The sequence below is a fragment of the Canis lupus genome, chromosome 17 (assembly GCF_011100685.1).
Source record: "Canis lupus familiaris isolate Mischka breed German Shepherd chromosome 17, alternate assembly UU_Cfam_GSD_1.0, whole genome shotgun sequence".
Classification (NCBI taxonomy): domain Eukaryota; kingdom Metazoa; phylum Chordata; class Mammalia; order Carnivora; family Canidae; genus Canis; species Canis lupus.
The window spans coordinates 19,727,544-19,747,623 of record NC_049238.1 but is presented as its reverse complement, the minus strand read 5'-3'; the positions used below and the strand labels follow the sequence as shown (position 1 = coordinate 19,747,623).

General features: G+C 39.0%; 1 protein-coding gene across 16 annotated transcripts in view; it reads left to right on the top strand.

Moving 5' to 3' along the window:
* Positions 1–20,080, top strand: part of DTNB (dystrobrevin beta) — a 244,842-nt gene that overhangs the window by 182,848 nt on the left and 41,914 nt on the right. For 12 of the 16 annotated variants that reach the window (XM_038560959.1, XM_038560965.1, XM_038560962.1 and 9 more), the window contains exons 11-14: positions 3,224–3,313; positions 6,857–6,944; positions 16,575–16,660; positions 17,516–17,629. In XM_038560959.1, coding sequence (XP_038416887.1) covers positions 3,224–3,313; positions 6,857–6,944; positions 16,575–16,660; positions 17,516–17,629 — 378 coding nt within the window. The remainder of the gene's footprint in view (positions 1–3,223; positions 3,314–6,856; positions 6,945–16,574; positions 16,661–17,515; positions 17,630–20,080) is intronic. The other 4 variants (XM_038560968.1, XM_038560966.1, XM_038560967.1 and 1 more) reach the window with 1 other exon arrangement.

Sequence of the window (20,080 nt, the reverse complement as noted above, 5' to 3'; positions counted from 1 at the left end):
ATGTAAAGGAAAATATACATAATGAGGAGAAAAAATGGAAATCAAAAAGAAGCAAACATAAACATAATTGAAAGCTTCTGCATATATATTCTACTTCAATGACAGAGTTTTATTTTTTATTTTTTTTTAAGATTTTATTTATATATTCATGAGAGACACACACAGAGAGAGAGAGGCAGAAACACAGGCAGACGGAGAAGCAGGCTCCATGCAGGGGGCCCGATGTGGGACTTAATCCTGGGTCTCCAGGGTCACACCCTGGGCTGAAGGCGGCGCTAAACTGCTGACCCACCCGGGCTGCCCAATGACAGAGTTTTTAAATTAAAAAATAGAACTTCGGGAGTTGAAAAAGATAATACCTAAAATGAAAAATTCAGTAGATGGACTTAACAGAAATTACAGAAGAAAAAATCCACTGAACTTAAAGACATAGCAATACAAATTATCCAAAATGCAATGCTGAAAAATGAACAGAGCCTCCAAAATCTATGGGAGAATGTAAGCAGCCTAACAGAGGGAGAAGAGAAAAATTATTTCAGGAAATATTTTTTACCAGATTTCCAAGTAAATTTTTACAAATTTGATGAAAACTATAAACCCATAGATAACAACAAGCTCAACAAGCTATCACCAGGATAAACAGAGAAAACCATACCAAGGCACATCACAATCAAATTGCTGAAAAGGGATCCCTGGGTGGCGCAGCGGTTTGGCGCCTGCCTTTGGCCCAGGGCGCGATCCTGGAGACCCCGGATCGAATCCCACATCGGGCTCCCAGTGCATGGAGCCTGCTTCTCCCTCTGCCTGAGTCTCTGCCTCTCTCTCTCTCTCTCTCTCTCTCTCTCTGTGACTATCATAAATAAATTAAAAAATTAAAAAAAAAACAAATTGCTGAAAAACAGTGACAAAATATTAAAAGCAGGTGGAGGAAAAAAGATGTTATATATGGGGGATGGGGAAATAAGATTTTGAAGTTATTTTTCATTAAGATAATGCATGCTAGCAGGAAATTGAATGGCATTTGAAAGTAGTAAGAGAACCTGTTTTTATTCCTTCTAAAATATATAGATTTCCTAGCTTTATCCACTGAAAAGGTCTAGAAGCAGGGATTGTCCAGGAAAGAGAGCAGCAGTACCCTAACTATGATCTCTACATACTCTTTCCTCATAAAGGGAACCTGCAATCCTTGAAGGAATAGTTGAATAGGAATAGTTGCCCAAGTGTGGGGCAGGACATGCAGAAGTTGAGACTGGCGCATCTTACTGTGCCAAGCAAGAAAGCTAATGACATCTGATAGATATATTAGATTAACACAGGAGTCTACTTACAGGGGCTCCCACTGGCCAAAGATAGGACAATTTGAGCATCAAAAAGATGATTGTAATGGATTGAAGCAATCAGACACATAAAAATCTATGAGTTCATAATAATACTAAAAAAGAAAACTCCTTGGTAACCATTGGAGGTTGCTAGGGCACTCGTTCATTGTTCTGAAATTTGTTAAATAGTAAGAAATGCCAACCATTTGTTTTACCTTTTCTGAATGATTAGTATTTCAGGATGAACAAATAGAGCAAACTAATGAATACAGAAAAGATGATAAAATTGAAACTGGACCTTTGCAACCCCACAAGAAATAGTGAATCTAGGCAAGAATCATTAGTAAATGCTAAAACTATTAAGTGAGAAATTGCTGAGGGACTTTATAATGGAGAGATGTAACCAATAACATCTGCATCCACTGATTAATATTTATATTCCATTATGTGCTCCCTATTTGATTTATAAGTGCACCATATTACTTAGAACAGATTCTAGCCCCTTCTCAAAAATGAAACAAAAGCAAAAACTTTAATCAAATACCCAGATCTAGCCACAGGGGATAGAGAAACAAATTAAATGGCACCAAGGAAACAATCAGTCAAATCCAGAATGTAGGGTATGCTACCAGATAACATGCTTTCTTCACAAATAACTGACATGAAACAAGGAAAAGGAAGAACTGTTATCAATTAAAAACTGAAACATATCAACGAAATGCAAGGTGTGTGGACCTTGTTGGAATCTTGATTCTAAATGTAAATGTATATTTTTTTAAGATTTGGGAAAATTTTCAGATGGACTGAGTTAAAATTTTCTTGTTAAATTGTATTAGGTGTGATGATGGTGTTGTGGTTGTGTACATTAAGTATTTCCAAATGAAATAATAAACTGTCTGGAACTTGGGGTGCCTGGGTGGCTCAGTCGGTGAATGGTCTGTCTTCTGCTCAGGTTATGATCCTGGGGTACTGGGATCCAACCCTGTGTTGGGCTCCCTGCTCTGTGGAGAGCCTGCTTCTCCCTCTCTCTGTGCCCCCTGCCCTGCTCATGCTCTTTTTCCACTCTCTCTCTCTCAAATAAATAAAGTATGTTTAAAAAGTTGGGCTTTGCTTCAGCCACCCCTTTCTAGACAAAATGTTGAGGGAAGGAAGAATAGATCAGTAAGTTAGAAAATGTTGATTTTTGTTGAAGTTTGGTGATGGATACATAAAAAGTTGTCATTTGTTTACTCTCCATTTTGTGCATGTTTTAGCATTTCTGGAGTAGAAAAATCTTTTAAACTCATGTGCTTAAGGACCTTCTGAATGTCTATAAAAGCCTCACTCAGAATGTATACAGTGTTGTTTTACAATGAGAAACAATTCTGACAAGTTTCAGTTTTATGGGAGAAAATAGAAAGATGCCAAATGTAGTATCCTTATTAGAAAAAAAGGGGTTTAACTGGTATCACGAGGTAACACTGAAAATTCTTTACATGTAGACAAAAGCTATAAAAGCATTAGAGGGTGTTTAGTGCTATTAAATAGATCCACTCTGCTTGTTTTCCTGCCATTGGGCATTCCCTCCAAGCTGCATCCATCCCAGAGCCCAGAACCTGGCTGGATAAGACTGGAGGGCAAAGCTTCTCGGTGACCCCTCCTTGATTTCTCCTGCTTAGAGGCTGAAGCATCAGTCAGCCAAGGCTGTTTCCTAAGAGAGTGCTTTTGTTCAAAGGATTTGTGATATGTATTCCCTATGGTCTAACACCATATTTCATTATGCATTGTGATTTTTTTTATTGTTTTCTTTAATCATGATTTTTTTTTCTATTTTTCTTTGAAGTTTGCCCATTTTAATCCATGTTCATTTCTTGCTCTGTATGTGTTTGTGTTGTGCTTGCTGTCTTTGCCTCCGTTGCTCCTAGGTTACAGTATAGCCAGGATATTCCCAGTCACTTGGCCGATGAGCATGCGCTGATAGCCTCCTATGTGGCCCGTCTGCAACACTGTGCACGGTCAGTGATAGAGCAGCAGCAGGCGGGTAGCCCAGGGCTGATCAGAGGGAGGGAGAGCTGTGTTACCTGGGCTTGCCAGCTGGAAAAAACTCTGCATGTGGGGTTTTTCTTGAGAATCTACCAGCTATGTTTGGCAGAGTTTAAATAATTGCTAAAGCATTAACTTCTGAAAAAGAAGGAGCCTTGCCAAGCCTGGGCACTTACCTAAACATATAGTCAGAAATGCTCTTTTAAAGTGGAGTTCATGTCCTTCAGCTTACACTTAAAGGCTGTGTAAATCTCAAACAGATATGCAGTCCCAAAGATGTACATTCACAGAGCTATTTGATGCAACCTTTTACTGTTCATTCTTGTCTAAATAATGAAATCTTTCTGTTGACATTCAGAGCGTAGTGTTGATCAACCCACAGATATCTCACTTTGTCTAATCTCTGATACCATCACCCTGTGGCATCTTTCCCCCAAATTGATTGTTGTTGATTATTAAACCAGTTGTTTGCAACAGTGGTATTGGATCACTGTCACCTGAGGGAGACTTTCTCTAAACAATATATACCTCCTCATATGACAATTATATGTAGTATAATAACTTTATATTCCCCATTCTCTGAAAACTATTGGTTGTGACTCACTGTTAATGTGAAAATATACCTGGTTCCTCAATGGGTTAGAATAGGCAAACGTTTGATAACCCTAAATACAGCGAAGTTAACCCTTTAAAAGAATTAATACCAAACAAGGTGCTATTACATCCAGGCAGACCCAAAGCTGCCTGTCCACTCTGTGCCCACACCTACCACCATTCTGCAGGGAGAATAGCAGGTAAAGTTTAAATAATCTGAAGCCATCCCTCCGCTCTCCATACCAGTAGGTAAGAGTCACTGTGCCCAACAGATTCTTATTCTTATTAGGGAGGAAGCATAATTTATTAACTAAGAGAGGCTAGAGACTTACATTTTGATCTCAGTTTTGCCCAGGACATTCTGTGGCTCCATGGGAAGGTCATTTGATCTTGTTTTTATTTCCTGTGATAACAAAAATAAATAATCAATGTGGAAAAAAAATATATTTGGGAAGGACCATTATACTTCATGCCATTTCCCATAGTTTTGCCAGTGTGACTAAATAGCATTGATATTTTAAGGCATTTATTTAACTCTAAAATCTACTTTCCTACTTCCCAAGTATGTGTAATAGGCTTTTCCTATGGAGGGAAGGAAAGCCTGATAATTGTGCATCATATCACAAAGAGCCACCTCTTCATCAAACAGATGATTTCTGCCCAGCTCCTTGGGTCTCTAGGAATAGAGTTGTCTCATCCCTGGCAAGACAGCTTACTTATTATCAGTAAGGGCAGTTGTCCAGGTGATTAAAAGTTTCCATGGTGAAAAATAGAAGCAGAATATTGGCAGACTGCAACCTGACATTTCAGCCCCAAAAGATTTATGGTACATTTAGCTAAGGTCCTCAAGCCTGCTGGCTTAGGGATTAGGCTTCCTGAGCAAGAACTGGTGACTGGGAGCCCTGGGAGAACATGAAGATTTGGGTGAGTACTGCATCTCTTCTTGATTTATAGTCTAAAGAACTGAGCTTCATGCTTCCTCAAAGAAGTCAGAAATTTCCTGGCTAATTCTGAAAATGAAAGTCAGCTCAAGCAGAAAAATAAGGAACCTTTCTTATTTTCCTCTTAATTTTCATTGACCTTAAAACCTCTCATCAACATAAAGTTCTATTTTCTGGCTGGAAAGCATAGCCAATTAAAGCAACCATGTTGTCCACACTTGGGTATAAATGACAAATAGAATTAACCTTCCTAGAGAGATGGAACTCGATGGAGGAGGGGGAGCTCTTTTGCACAGAGGAAAAAATGAAGTTTTTGTTATATCCCTTGCCAAAACAAAGGGCAGCCACTTTAAGTCCCATTTCTTAGGTTGCCAGTCCCTCTATAATAGCCACTTAAATAATCAAATGTTCATTTTTGTTGTTGTTTTAAGATAAAAGTAGTTCTCTTATTTCCAACGAACAACTTTAAAGTACAAATATTACAGTTCAGCCTTGACCTTGGGGCTTTGACTCTAATGTATTAAAGCTAACTGATAGTAGTGTGTTCTTATTACAAGATCATCTTGTGAGAGGATGTTGATACAGGCTGGAGACTGACATTTGCATACCTAAAATTATAAAGTATTCAGAAGTGGCACAGGCAAAAGAAACACATTAAAAAAAAAATCCATCCTAGAGGAAAGACCAAGGTAAGGTTAAAGAATTGGCCACAATAGTAGAAATATAGAAAGGTGAAAAAAATCTAGGAGAAAATCAGTTGATTCTATCCATGAAAAAGTCAGAACACATCTCTATTTAACTTCTCCCTTCCCAGATTCCTCTCAGTGATTATTACAAGATTTGATGATTATTGGACTCACGTCTTTAAGTTTTTTCGGATTACTCATCATGTTGCTAAATTCCAATCAAAGGTTTTTGGAACACCAAGAACCAAGGACTAAAGTAGAAGCAGACCACAACAGCCATCTCTGGTCAGTCGTCACCACCACCATTACCTTAAAGCATCTGCCAGACGAAAACAAACAACTATATTGCCACAGTCCCTATTAATCTAGGAGTGCCTTGATATGGATAAATGACAGTTGATATAACATGCCAAATTAAAGGAGTCAGTGATTTCATAGTCCAGGCAAAAGGTCACTGCATCAACATATACACAGAACTAGCCTATTATTCATGAATGCTTCTTTCATTCAGGTGCAGCAGTATCTGATATCTCACCTAGGTAGGTCTTTGGTACTCTTTGTGAAAGAGTAATGGACTGAACTAATTCACTCTAAGATAGGGCTATAATTGTGAAACAAGCGTGGAAAGAAGGGAAAGAGAAGGAAAGGAAAGAAAGGAAAGGAAAGGAGGAAAGGAAAGGAAAGGAAAGGAAAGGAAGAAGGAAGGAAGGAAGGAAGGAAGGAAGGAAGGAAGGAAGGAAGGAAGGAAGGAAGGAAGGAAGGAAGAAAAGAAAAAAAAAGGCATTGAAAGAGAATGTTTGATATCCTGGATTCTTCTCCAACTTTACCATATGGTGTACCTGCCCTTGCCTGGGCTTCTCAGTTCTGTTCAGCCAGTATCAAGTGTACTTTTCCTTAGCCCTCTGGTTTTCATGATGCTTTTGTTTTCTCTTGGTCTTTTTAAATTCAAGACCTATGTCTAATAAAAGTCATGAGATTTTCCAAAACATTTGATTAGAAATCCCTCTCACAGACTTTGCAGATGCTCTTTTATTGACCTTACATTCGAAAAGAAGTGCCCCTTCTGGTGGTGTAGGAGTAGGGGGGATATGCTGCTGAAGAGAAATGGCATGTGTGGCTTTATCAGTTCTCTAAAGCACCTTTCTCTCAGAAGACCATTAGTATCTATGACCCAGACCTGTTTCTCTTGGTACCATATGTTTTTACAAGCGTTTTCCCATCTGATCTTTCTAAGAGAAAAGCAAGGATAAGGGATGCTTAATAGACACCTGTTGAATTTTTGTCTCCTTGGCAGTGTCCTGGACAGTCCTAGCCGACTAGATGAGGAACACCGGCTTATAGCTCGCTATGCTGCCCGGCTGGCTGCAGAAGCAGGAAACATGGTGAGTAAATGGAAGGTCCTAGCAGAGTAGCAGAAATTAGCATTCTTTTAATACACAAGTGGTAGGGTGATGCTGAACACAAAGCTCAGGAGAATAGGTACTGGAGAGGAGTGGGTTTAGGGAAGGGATTATAGTGGCCTTTAATTTTACCCACAGTGTACTCTTAAAAATGAACCAAGAAAATCAAAGAGCTAGAATTTGGTTCTTTAAAAAGCAATAAAATTAATAACCCCCTAGAAATCCTGATCAAGAAAAAAGGAAAGAAAACACAAATTACCAATATCACAAATAAAAAGAGGGACATTGCTACAGACCCTACAGATATTATAAAGATGATAAGGGAATATTATGAGTAACTTTTTGCCAATAAATTTGGCAACCTAGATGAAATAGACAAATTCCTTGAATGATACAAATTAGTGGTGCCAGCTGGCTCAGTCACCAGAGCGTGCAACACCTGATCTTGAGGTTTTAGGTTTAAGCCCCATGTTGGGTGTAGAAATTACTTAAAAATAAAAACTTAGGGCAACCTGGGTGGCTCAGTGATTTAGTGCTGCCTTCAGTCCAGGGCATGATCCTGGAGACCCGGGATCGAGTCCCACGTCAGGCTCCCTGCATGGAGCCTACTTCTCCCTCTGCCTGTGTCTCTGCCTCTCTCTCTCTCTCTCTCTCTGTCTCTCATGAATAAATAAAATAAAATAAAATATTTAAAATAAATAAAAACTTTTAAAAAAGGACACAAATTAACAAAACTGACATAAAAATAAGTAGAAAAACTAAATAGTCCTAAATCTGTTAAAAAAAATTGAATTCATAGTTAACTTCCCACAAAGAAAACTCCACAAACTCAGAGGGCTTGTTGTGTACTATCATATATTTAAAGAAAAAATAATAATAATCTGACATAAATTCTCAATAAATAGAAGAGGAAGAAACACTTTCCAAGTCATTTTATCAGGCCACTCTAATCTGATATAAAAACAAAAGAGGGGCCAGCCCCGGTGGCTCAGAGGTTTAGTGCCACCTTCAGCCCAGGGCCTGATCCTGGAGACCCGAGATTGAATCCCACATCAGGCTCCCTGCATGGAGCCTGCTTCTCCCTCTGCCTGTGCCTCTGCCTCTCTCTCTCTCTGTGTCTCTCATGAATAAATAAATATTTAAAAAATAAATAAAAACAGGGCAGCCCTGGTGGCACAGCGGTTTAGCGCTGCCTGCAGCCAGGTGTGATCCTGGAGACCCGGGATCGAGTCCCACATCGGGCTTCCTGTATGGAGCCTGCTTCTCCCTCTGCCTGTGTCTCCGCCCCTCTCTCCCTCTGTCTCTATGAATAAATAAAATCTTTAAAAAAAAATTAAATAAATAAATAAAAACAAATGCCATTACAAGAAAATCAGTAATCAAATTCTCTCATGAACATGGATGAAAAAAATCTTTAACAAAATATTACCAAATTGAATCCAACAATATATAAAAAGGATAACACCCCACGATCAAGTGAGATTTATCCTAGGAATCAGATTTATTTAATACATAAAAATCAGCCAATGTAATTTGCCGTATTAGTTTTAAAAAGTGAGTTATAAGATCATTTCAAGAGGTACAGGGGCAGCCCTGGTGGCGCAGCGGTTTAGCGCCGCCCGCAGCCCAGGGCGTGATCCTGGAGACCTTGGATTGAGTCCCACATCGGGGTCTCTACGTGGAGCCTGCTTCTCCCTCTGCCTGTGTCTCTGCCTCTCTCTCTCTCTCTCTCTCTCTGTGTCCCTATGAATAAATAAATAAAATCTTAAAAAAAAAAAAAGGTACAGAAAAAATATTTGACAATACACTCCCCATTTATGATAACATTTCTCAGTATATTAGAAGTAGAAGAAGCTTCTTCAATCTGATAAAGAACACCTACAAAAAAAAAAACCAAAAAAACAAAACAAAAAAAACACCTACAAAAAACCTACAGCTAAAATTATACTGAAAGGTTAAATTTTGGAGTATTTCCCCTACCTAATAATTGAGAGCAAGACAAAATGTCCACTTTGACCACCTCTATTCAGAATTATACTGGAGATCTTAGTACAACAGGACAAGAATAAAAGGGCATAAATGTTGGAAAGGAAAAAGTAAAGCTGTTCTAACAACTACTGAGATTTAGCTACAGAAGGTTGTTGTTCAGGAAGAGCATTAAATCTGGAAGAAAGAAGAAGACAAAAGGAGGAAGGATCTGAGGCTGAAACAACAGACTATGTAAGCATGAACTGGGTCAGGCACACCCAGTGTGTGTCAGGGGGCTGTTTCAACCTCTCTGAGGGCCCTGGGCCTGGAGGTTTGTGTGGCCAGAGCCCAGAGAACAATACTTGGAGTGAAATTAGGCTGAACAGGCAGGCCAGATCTCTCAGAACCATCTTCTATAAACATAGTGTATTACTTTTAGAAATGTGTACCAACTTCATAGAGAAATACAGTAATGACAGCTTCCAATGGAGAGTCTTGCTTTGTTTCTCCTCCAAAAACTAATGTATTCCTTTGGGTTTGTTTAGACCTCAAAACTATTTCCTTGAGAATCGAGTATTAGTCACACGTCTGACTCCCAATGTTAGAATTCTAAAGTTTAGTGAAAAGCAACGGAAAGGAATGGGGGATGTCAGGGAAAAAGAAAAGCTACATTTAATTAGTTATACCTTACACGTGTCCTCAATCAGTCACAACTGTTCAAGTTATTTTAGAAATTAAAATGTGTAGAATTAAATATGTTGAGATAGTATTGTGGTTGACTTTTTTAAAGAAGTGTATATTTAATGCCATTATATAGTCTTACTGACTTTACATTGTGCTTTTATTTATTTTTTTTTTATTGGTGTTCAATTTACTAACATACAGAATAACACCCAGTGCCCGTCACCCATTCACTCCCACCCACATTGTGCTTTTAAAATATTGTAAATAAAAGCTCCAAAGCCATTTGACCCTGAGAAGGAGGTCACAGTTCTTTCCTGCAAACAAGATAAATCTGTTTACACCTGATAGTTTCTGATACCAATTTTCTAATTCGTGTGAAAATGATCATTGTTAGAATGGTCTTAAGACGAAATACTGATATGGTCCCTTTCATCTTCAGTTTGTTTTCCAAAGTGTAGTTATCTTATTAAATATTGGGCCTCTCAGGAAGGATTCTTCTTGACTAGATTTCTGTTAAACAGAAGACTACTAATCCGCTAATCTCTTGCTGATACAAATGCTTTGCATAAAGTGGGTGTAGTGCTCAAAAGAATTTATTTATAGCCTGCCAGATAGGCTTTGTATTGATTTTTTTTTCCCAAAAACCTTCTTTCACAAAAAAAAGACCATTAAATTACTTTAGCAGCCAGCCTTGCACCCTGTGGTGTGCCTCAGTAGCAGAGCTATCCCATCTCCTTAGGTGACAACATGGCCACTGAAACCTCTTCAGACTGACCCTTGAACAAAGAAATTCAAGTTTGCTTAGATGAGCCAGGAGAGCTAATTTGTTTTCCTGGAGTGCCTAAATGCCTTTAAAAACAAAACAAAACAAAACAGGGATCCCTGGGTGGCGCAGCGGTTTGGTGCCTGCCTTTGGCCCAGGGCGCGATCCTGGAGACCCGGGATCGAATCCCACATCGGGCTCCCGGTGCATGGAGCCTGCTTCTCCCTCTGCCTATGTCTCTGCCTCTCTCTCTCTCTCTGTGTGACTATCATAAATAAATAAAAATTAGAAAAAAACAAAACAAAATTACAGCATGTGGTAAATCATAGTAATAACAGCAAAGTTTTAAAATTTCATCACCAACATCAGCAACATTAGATGTAATCCAAGGAGGGTTTTTTGTTTATTTTTTCAGTTTTTTTTCTTTATGAAAAATGTTGAAATTCATTATGGAAAACTTGGAAGAAATGTGAAGGGAAGGGGAACCTAACATATTTCCGAGAAGTTTTTTTACAGATAGCTCAGCCCAGCCTTTGCAGCCTTATCACTTCTCCTGCTCCAAGCATGCACCATTCTAGAAATGTCCTTATGGCTTCTTACAAGTAAAGATCAGCAGTATCCATGTGGTGTTTTGCACACATTTAATGACTCAAAGCTCCTGTAAAATAGTAATTGTCAAATGTGGATACATGTTATAATCATGTGTGAAGCATTTAAAAAAGAAAGAGCTCCTTGGCTTTGCTTCCAACCTACTAAATCAGAAAGAATCTCTGTGGCTTAGAGTCCATTATTTTTATTTAAAAAGGAAAAACAGGGATGCCTGGGTGGCTCAGCGATTGGGCGCCTGTCTTCGGCTCAGGTCGTAATCTTGGGATCTGAGATCAAGTCCCACATCGGGCTCCCTGCATGGAGCCTGCTTCTCCCTCTGCCTGTGTCTCTGCCTCTCTTTCTCTCTGTGTGTCTCTCATGAATAAATAAATAAAATCTTTAAAAAAAAGAAAAAAGGAAAAACAAAACTTTGAGTATTCTGATTTACATCTAGATAGGGACCCACTACCCTAAAGATCATTGGGTTTTTGAGAGTGATTAATAATCCATAGCCCTCCAGTTAGTCTAAGTGAGATACAAAGAAAGCCTAGCTGGTATCAGGTACATCTCTTTGGAACTCATCCTGTCAAGTTCATACAAATGGGAAGCCTCTCGTCTTTTTTTTAGAAGGTTTTAGAAATGTGTACTACGAGGTTACAGTGTGCTTACTGCATTGGCTTTCCTTGGTTTTGTATCATTTGCCCAGTTTTATCCGAAGGAGTCTTGTTTCTTATGCTATATTTTTCAGATGTATCTCCATCTCATTAAAGATGATGGAGCTCTGTGAGATTACCTAAACCTAAGAGAATGCTCATGTAACAGAGGAGATGATCCTCTTCACATCTCTTGCGGTAAATATTCCCATTTTACAGCCAAGAAAATATAACTCAGTGTTTGCATGGTGAGTAGATAGCAAAACCTAGGATTCCTCACTAGCCTATCTACTTCCATTCTGTCCCACTACAGTAAATTCTCCATGTAGGAGTCTAAACAGAGTTTGTTCTTTTTTTATAAATTTTTTATTATAGAATGGTTTTAGATTTACAGAAAAATTGCAAAGCTACTACAGAGTTTCCATACAACTCATGCTCCATTTCTCCTATTATTAACATCTTATGTTAGCATGGCATGCTTATTGCGATTAATGAGCCAATATTGATGCATTATTATTAACTAAAGTCTATACTTTATTCAGACTTTGTTAGTTTTTATCTAATGTCCCTTTTCTGTTCCAGAATTCCAACCAGGATGGCACATTACATTTAGTTGTCATGTCTCTTAGGCTCCTCTAGGCTATTAGTTTTTCTAACTCTCCTTTTTTTATGACCTTGACAGTTTTCAGGAGTACTAGTCAAATACATTGTAGAATGTTTCTTAATTGATATTAGTCTGATGTTTTTCTCACAGACTCAAGTTACGACTTTTGAGGAGGAGGAAGTAAGCACCATTTTTCTTCCATTGTATCAAGGGTACATGGTACCAACATCATTTATCACTGTTGATGTTAACCTTAATCACTTGGCTAAGGTAGTGTTTGTCAGGTTTCTCCAACATAAAGTTACTCTTCTCTCTCTTTCCACACTGTCTTCTTTGGAAAAAAAGTCACTACAGACAGCCTATACTAAAGGATTTAGAGTTTAGCTTCACCTCCTTGAAGGCAGAATATATACCTACATTATTTGGAATTGATTCCATATTTCCTAATTTAGAATCCTACAGTGGCTTCATACTACATTCAGAATGAAATGGAAACTCTTCTCCAACGCTAAAAGGCCCTTGGTGATCGGGACCCCAGGGTCATCTCCTAGAGTCAGCTACCATTTCAGCAGAGTCCACTCTATTCCATCAATACTGACCCGAACACACCCAGATGGAGCAGCTGCAGGCCCTGGCTTTGGCCTAGCATGCCCCTCTCTCAGATAGCACTTGGTTTGCTTCCCCACTTGACTCTCTGAGAGCCTTTTCATAATCACATCATTCAGAAAGTCTTCTGTCTCAGTTTATTCCATTTCATTACCCTATATTTTGTCATTAGATTTATCACTACTGATGGTCTGTACTTCTATCTTTGATTTCTTATCTTTCTCTGCCAGCATAATGTAAACTTCATGAGGGTGGGACTGTATCTTACTCACTCATGCATCCTACTTCCTTGAATAGTATCTAGCACATAGTAGGTGCGTACAAAATATTTGTCAGGTAAACAAATGAACTAGTTAATTTTTTTAAGAAATCATCCTTAGGTCTCTTGTGGTTGAAGTATTCTGAACTAATAATTCTTTCTGAACTAATAATTACCTTTCTGTCTTTTTTCTCTTCAGTATCCTAGAGGCATTTTAGGAAGAGAGACCTGGCTTTTTTTTTTTTTTTTAAGAAGCACTATGGAGTTTAAAATAGTAAATAAACAAAATCCCAAGTTTCTCTGTTATTTAATGTACACTTGACTGTGTTTAAAATTTGATTGGATGAAATAAGCCATCCTCAGCATTTACCACTGGGTGCTCTCCCTGTGGTCCAGGTGAACTGCTGCCTCAGGGTATAAATCTTCCTCCCACACTGCTTTGTACTCAAGTAACAATACTTCTTGATGCAAGAATCTCACCTGGTTAAGAATTGCTGCTGATAATAAGTCTTGATTCCTATATTCCTCTCCTCTTTGAAAGAAGCCTCAACCCTGCAGTACTCAAAACTGAAAAGATTCTTTAGAAATTTCCAGTCAAGGAACACCTGGGTGGCTCCATCCATTGCATATCTGCACTTGGCTCAGGATTCCAGAGTCCTGGGACTGAGTCCTACATGGGGCTCCCTGCTCGATGGGGAGTCTGCTTCTCCCTCTGCTGCTCCCCCTGCTTGTGCTGTCTCACTCTCAAATAAATAAATAAAATATTTTAAAAACAAAAAATAAATTTCCAGTGAAATGCTGTGAGGTTTTTGTTTGCCATCATGAAGCCAATTCCTTTTAGAGCACATTTCCCCATCCATAATTTTCCCTGATCCCACACTAGTAAGGAGCCATTTGTTTTAACTCCAGTTTTCAGGAATTGAAAATCTGTTATTTACAGCAGATTCAGTCTCAGGCAGGCCATTTTTCTGAGGTTCAGCTCTGATTCTCACAAGACTGTGGAATATAGAAAATTTGCTCAATTGGTTGTTGGTCCACTCTAGAGAAAGAAACATCACCTTTTTTTTTTCTTTTAAGAAAAAATATTTGGTAAAAACACCTCCCACCCACATTTGCTATGCTTTTGTGCCCCTTTTTATTTAGGAAATGCCACATGAAAATAATTACTTATTGCATCTTTAGCTGTAGACAGGAAACAAGGTTTCTGCTTCATGATTGGTCATGTTTTAGGTTGAACCAAGTGTATGCAGAGTGAAGTGTAGCTATTGCAGAGCCTTCATTTTGAGCTTCTATTCTGGTTAATGAAAAAAAGAGAAACATCGCCTATGAATCTTTTTTCCTAGTTTGTGGTGATTGGCTTCCATGTTCTCTTTTTTTTTTTTAACTTTTTTTTAAATTTTTTTTTTTTTTGGCTTCCATGTTCTTAAAGGAGGTGACAAGGATCAAAAATGTCAGTGGATATGCAAATCAAAACCACAAATTATTTTGACAGAGAAGATATGCAAATGGCAATAAGCACATGAAAGTGTGCTCCATATATTAGTCATAGGGAAAATGCAAGTTGAATTCATAATGAAATACCACTTCACACCCACTAGGATAACTATGATCAAAAAGATGTACCATAACAAGTGTTGGCAAAGATACGGAAAAAAAAAATGGAACTTTTATACATTGCTAGTGAGCACGTAAAATGGTGCAGCCACTTAGGAAAATAATTTAGCAGTTCCTCAAAAGGCAGTTGCTAGGACAGGTAATTCCATTCCTAGATATATACTCAAAAGAAATGAAAACCTATCTGTGCACAAAAATGTGTCCACAGATGTTGATAACAATATTATTCAGAATAGCCAAAACTGGTAGGAACTCAAATGCCCATCAACTGTTGAATGCATAAACAAAATGTGGTATATCCATGTAACCGAATATTATTCAGCCACAAAAAAGAATGAAGTGTTGATACATGGCTGCAACACAGATGAACCCTGAAAACATTTTGCTAAGTGAAAGAAGCCAGATGTAAAAGATCACATATTATAAGATTCTATTTATATGATTTATCCAGAATAGGCAAATCCATACACGTAAAAAATAGGTTAGCAGTCTTCAGGGTATGGGTGTAGGGGGAATGGGGAATGACTGCTATTGGGTATGGGGTTTCTTTTGGGGATAATGAAAATGTTCTGGAATTAGATAGCCATGATAATCTCACAATCTTGTAAATATACTAAAAACCACTGAATTGGACACTAATGGATTTTGTAGTATGCATATTATATCTCAATTTGTTTAAAAAAAAACCAACAGTTAGGTGCATGGGTGGTACAGTTGTCTAGGTGTCCAGCTTTTGATTTCGGCTTAGATCATGATCTAAAGGTCCTGGGATTGAGCCCCACGTTAGGCTCTGCACTCAGCACAGAGTCTGCTTGGGATTCTTTCTGTCCCTCTGCTCCTCCCCCCACTCGTATGTGTGTGCTCTCTCTCTCTCTTTCTCAATAAATAATAAAAAATATTTTTTTAAAAACCCACAATTATTATCTCACACACACTAGAATCTGGTTAAAATAAAAGACAATGACAAGTGTGACAATGTGGAAAAATTACACTGACACTCATAGGAGGTATTCTAAAATGGTACAGCTACTTTGGAAAACAGTTGGACAGTTCCTCAAAATAGTAAATACAGGGTTACCATATAACTCAGGAATTCCACTCCTAGGTAATTACCCAAGAGAAATAAAAATATATTAACACAAAGACTTGTAAATGAAAATTTGCAGCAACTTCATTTGTAACAGTCAAAAACTAGAAACAGTGGAATACTATTCAACAATAAAAGGAAGGAACACCTGATTCATGGAGCAATAGTGACAAACCTCAGAAACATGCTTAGTGGAAGCCAGAAACCAAAGACTACATATTGTATGAGTCCGTATATCTGAAGCTTCTAGAGAAAGCAAAACTATAGATAGAAAGCAGATCAGTGGTTGCCTGTGGTTGAGGATGAGAGTAGCAATTGACGACAAACCAGCAGGAGGGAATTGTTTTGTGGTGATGGAAAATGTTCTAAAACTGGACTGTGGTGATTGGTTGCACAACTGTTTAAATCTTCTAAGACTCCATGAATGGTATATTTAAAAAGGTTGAATTTAGGGCAGTCTGGGGGCTCAGCAGTTTAGCACCGCCTTCAGCCCAGGGCCTGATCCTGAGACCCAGTATCAAGTCCCACGTCAGGCTCCCTGCATGGAGCCTGCTTCTCCCTCTGCCTGTGTCTCTACCCGCCCCCCCCCCCTCTCTCTGTCTCTCATGAATAAATAAAATCTTTAAAAATAAATTAATTAATTTAAAAAATGGGTGAATTTTATGGTATGTAAATTATACCTCAAAAATGCATTTTAAAAAACTCAGTCTAGGACTCAGGATATCGTTTAATCACATACACATAAAACAAAAAGAAATTTAAAAACTTTCTTTCTCCTCACTGTAGACCCGTCCTCCTGCTGATTTGAGTTTTAACTTTGATGCCAACAAACAACAAAGACAGCTTATTGCAGAACTGGAAAACAAAAACAGGTAAGAATGCAGAGGTCAAGACAGCTTCTGAAGTCCAAGATCATCATGTGAGTATCTGATTCTCATTTTCCTTGCAGATTAGCTGGCTTTTGACCATAAAGGTAGACCCCACCTGAGTTAATATAGGCCAGACCAACCCGTGGGAATGCCCCTACTCTAATTTGTATATCTCTGCACGCTGACCATTCTGGGGCCCACAGCCCTGCTCCTGTGCCCTCAGGTGGATTCTTTCCCCCAGTGCCTTCTCCCACCTACCAGTTCCCCTCTCATGATTCCCTTTTCCACTCCAACCCCCTTTTGTTCTATCTGGTCATCTTTTCCCAGCCCATTGTGCTGTGTGTGACTGTCTGGTCTCTCACAATAAAGCCATCTAAAGGCACAGAGACCAGACAGCCCACCAGTATGCCCTGAAAGGCAGAAACCAGGACAAGGAGATTGGATGTAACGTAACAGGCACAGGAAGAGGAAATGGCAGCTGTCATCACTCAGGAGCTCAAGAGAAAGAAGGAAGACAAAGATTCTGGGCACGTTAGCATATAGGACCCACATTAGGAGGTTGCAGGGAGTTATTTTTTCCTTTCCCTAGAAAGGATCAGAGCATTCTGGTGGTGGGTTTCCTTTTGTGGAGATTTTTCAAGTTCTTGAGAAGAATATTTATATGGCTTGTTCTACCACAAAGGATTGTTTCATTGAGGAAATATGAAGGGGAACAGTGTTAAGAAGGTGGCTCTTTCACATCTGGGTCATTTGGAAGCAGTCAGAACAAGATTGGTAGAGGCCACTGTACTAGAGTTAGAAGTCCTGACAGGAAAGGGTGAGCTGTGCAGCCATCTCTCTTTCATCTGTCCTCTCTAGGGAGATCCTGCAAGAGATTCAGCGTCTTCGCCTGGAGCATGAGCAGGCTTCCCAGCCCACCCCCGAGAAGGCACAACAGAACCCCACGTTGTTGGCAGAGCTGCGGCTGCTGAGGTAAGTAGGGATACTGCACCACTGGCCACAAATGGTAATCTGCTATGGTAGGAATTTATGTGTCAGGAAACCAAACTAGTGGGATAGAAGCTGTTCATCACTATAACTAGTTGTGTTAGAACAAATGCATTCCACTCATTCTGTTACCACTTCAGGTGTTCAGATTCTGTTATTAATGACCCTGAGAACTTTAGCCATCATTCCAGAACCAGGTCAACACCAGTCTCCAGTTCCACGACAACAGAGCAGCGTGTATACTTTTGTGATTGCTATAAGAAAACCACTGTTCTACAATCAATTTTCCTATTTTGTTCATTAGCCTAACTTTAAAGACTCTTGGCAGGAATAATGCTCTTCTGTCCTAGTAGTATGTTCTCCTGGCGCCTCTTAGAGCAGGACTCTGTTGAAGGAGAGCTTGCTACCTGTGCATATCCTCAGACACAAAACCAAGTGGGAATCCCTTGCACCATGGTCATGGAACCTTCCCACTTCAACATAAATATAAACTGTCTCAGGGCTGGGAGACTAAAGGGCATGGGATCTGAATAAGGGTGTAGAGAGCAGCTTCAGCTCCCACTCAGGTGCTATTTTGGAGGGAATGGAGAAATCTTCAGAAGAGCATAACATGAAAGTAATTGGATCAAAGCTATTAGGGTCTTATTTCCTATCAGTCTTAGAAAGATGTGTGTGTACTCTTTGGTAAGTGAAGAAGACATTTTGGACACTAAGTTAGTGACTTGATTTTCATAGACCTCTAAATGTCCAGAGAGTGGGTTTTTCTGGGTAGGTTGTAACATTTGACATGCCACACTTGATTTTTAATGTACTCTCATCTGGGATTCTGCGTAGCTGAATATCCTTTTTTAATTCTTCCTTTGGCTTAGGTCATTTAGCTTCCCAACCATGATTTCTTTTCCTGAAGAATAGAGATTATTGTTTTTTTATAACTATCTTTCTGTCTAGATTTATATCATCAATAAGTCATAAAGAATTTAAGCTGTGCAGATGAAAATCATTAGAGGTACAGAGAAAATTCTTCAGAAAATTCGTTTTAGTTTCTATATTCTTCATTCTTCAGAATATTTGTTTTAGTTTCTATATTTAATTGGGATTGAGGATTTGGTTGCTATGCAGTCCTCTGTTGCATGCCTGGGATGTTAGCAGGTTGGTGCTGCAATAGAAAGTCTGGGAGAGCATTTGCTGCTGACTCAAGCCCAGTGTAACTCTAAACTCTCAGCATAAGATACAACTATTCCCTTTCCCCACCCCAGCTCTGGCACAAGTAACTATTTTGTATCTAGCAAAGCAAAAATGATTATACTCCTGTCTTAACTGTTACTGGAAGTGGGATTGCTGAAAGTCCTTAATTAAGCTGGAGGTGTCTGAAAAATATCATAGATTTAGTAGGCAAAGGGCTGAGTCAGGGGGTGTCATGTAGGCAGCAAGAAGCAGATTTTAACCAGATCCAAGGAGGTCTAACACTTAAGAAATCAGGAAGTATTTAATCTCAAAAGCAGCTTCCATTATCACTGAAGAAAGAGGGACAGTTTCATAAGTGTGCAGCATCAATTGGTTATGCATACAGACAAAACATACTGGCTCTCTGCTTCATACTACATACAGAAAACACCACTAGATGGATTAAACATGAAGACAAAACTTTAAAACTTTAGAAGAAAATGTAGGGAATGTCTTTTTTTTTTTTTAAGATTTTATTTATTTACTTGAGGGAGAGAAAGCAGGAGTGGGGGTGGGGCCAGGAACAGGGAGAGGGAGAAGCAGACTCCCTGCTGAGCAGGGAGCCAGACCTGGGGCTCCATCCCAAGACCCTGGGATTATGACCTGAGCTGAAGGCAGGAGCTTAACCGACTGAGCCACCCAGGTGCCCCAGGAATTTCTTTAGGATTTTGGAATAGAAAATAATTTCTCAGAATACTAACCATGAAAGAAGTTGGTAAATTCATCTATATTCATATTAAGGCCTTTTGTTTATCAAAAGACATATAAAGGGCAAGATTCATTTCTAGGTATCTGATGTCTTTATGGTTTTGATTGATCTATCTATCTAATCTATCTATCTATCCAGGAACTGCCAATCCCAGCTGGTATAATAAAAGAAGATAGAGAATTCATTCTTAGGATTAGTGGTTATGGGGACACCTGGGTGGCCCGGTGGTTGAGCGCCTCTCTTCTGCCAGAGTGTGATCCTGAAGTCCTGGGATCGAGTCCCATGTTGGGCTCCCTGCGTGGAGCCTGCTTCTCCCTCTGCCTGTGTCTCTGCCTCTCTCTGTGTCTCTCATGAATAAATGAATAAAATCTTAAAAAAAAAAAAACAAAAAAGGATTAGTGGTTATGAATCCTGACCACCAGGGCCATCTTCCCCCTTGATTATTATTTTTAATGGTATATCCATTACAATAACGTATATGACAACCATGCAAGATATGAAGC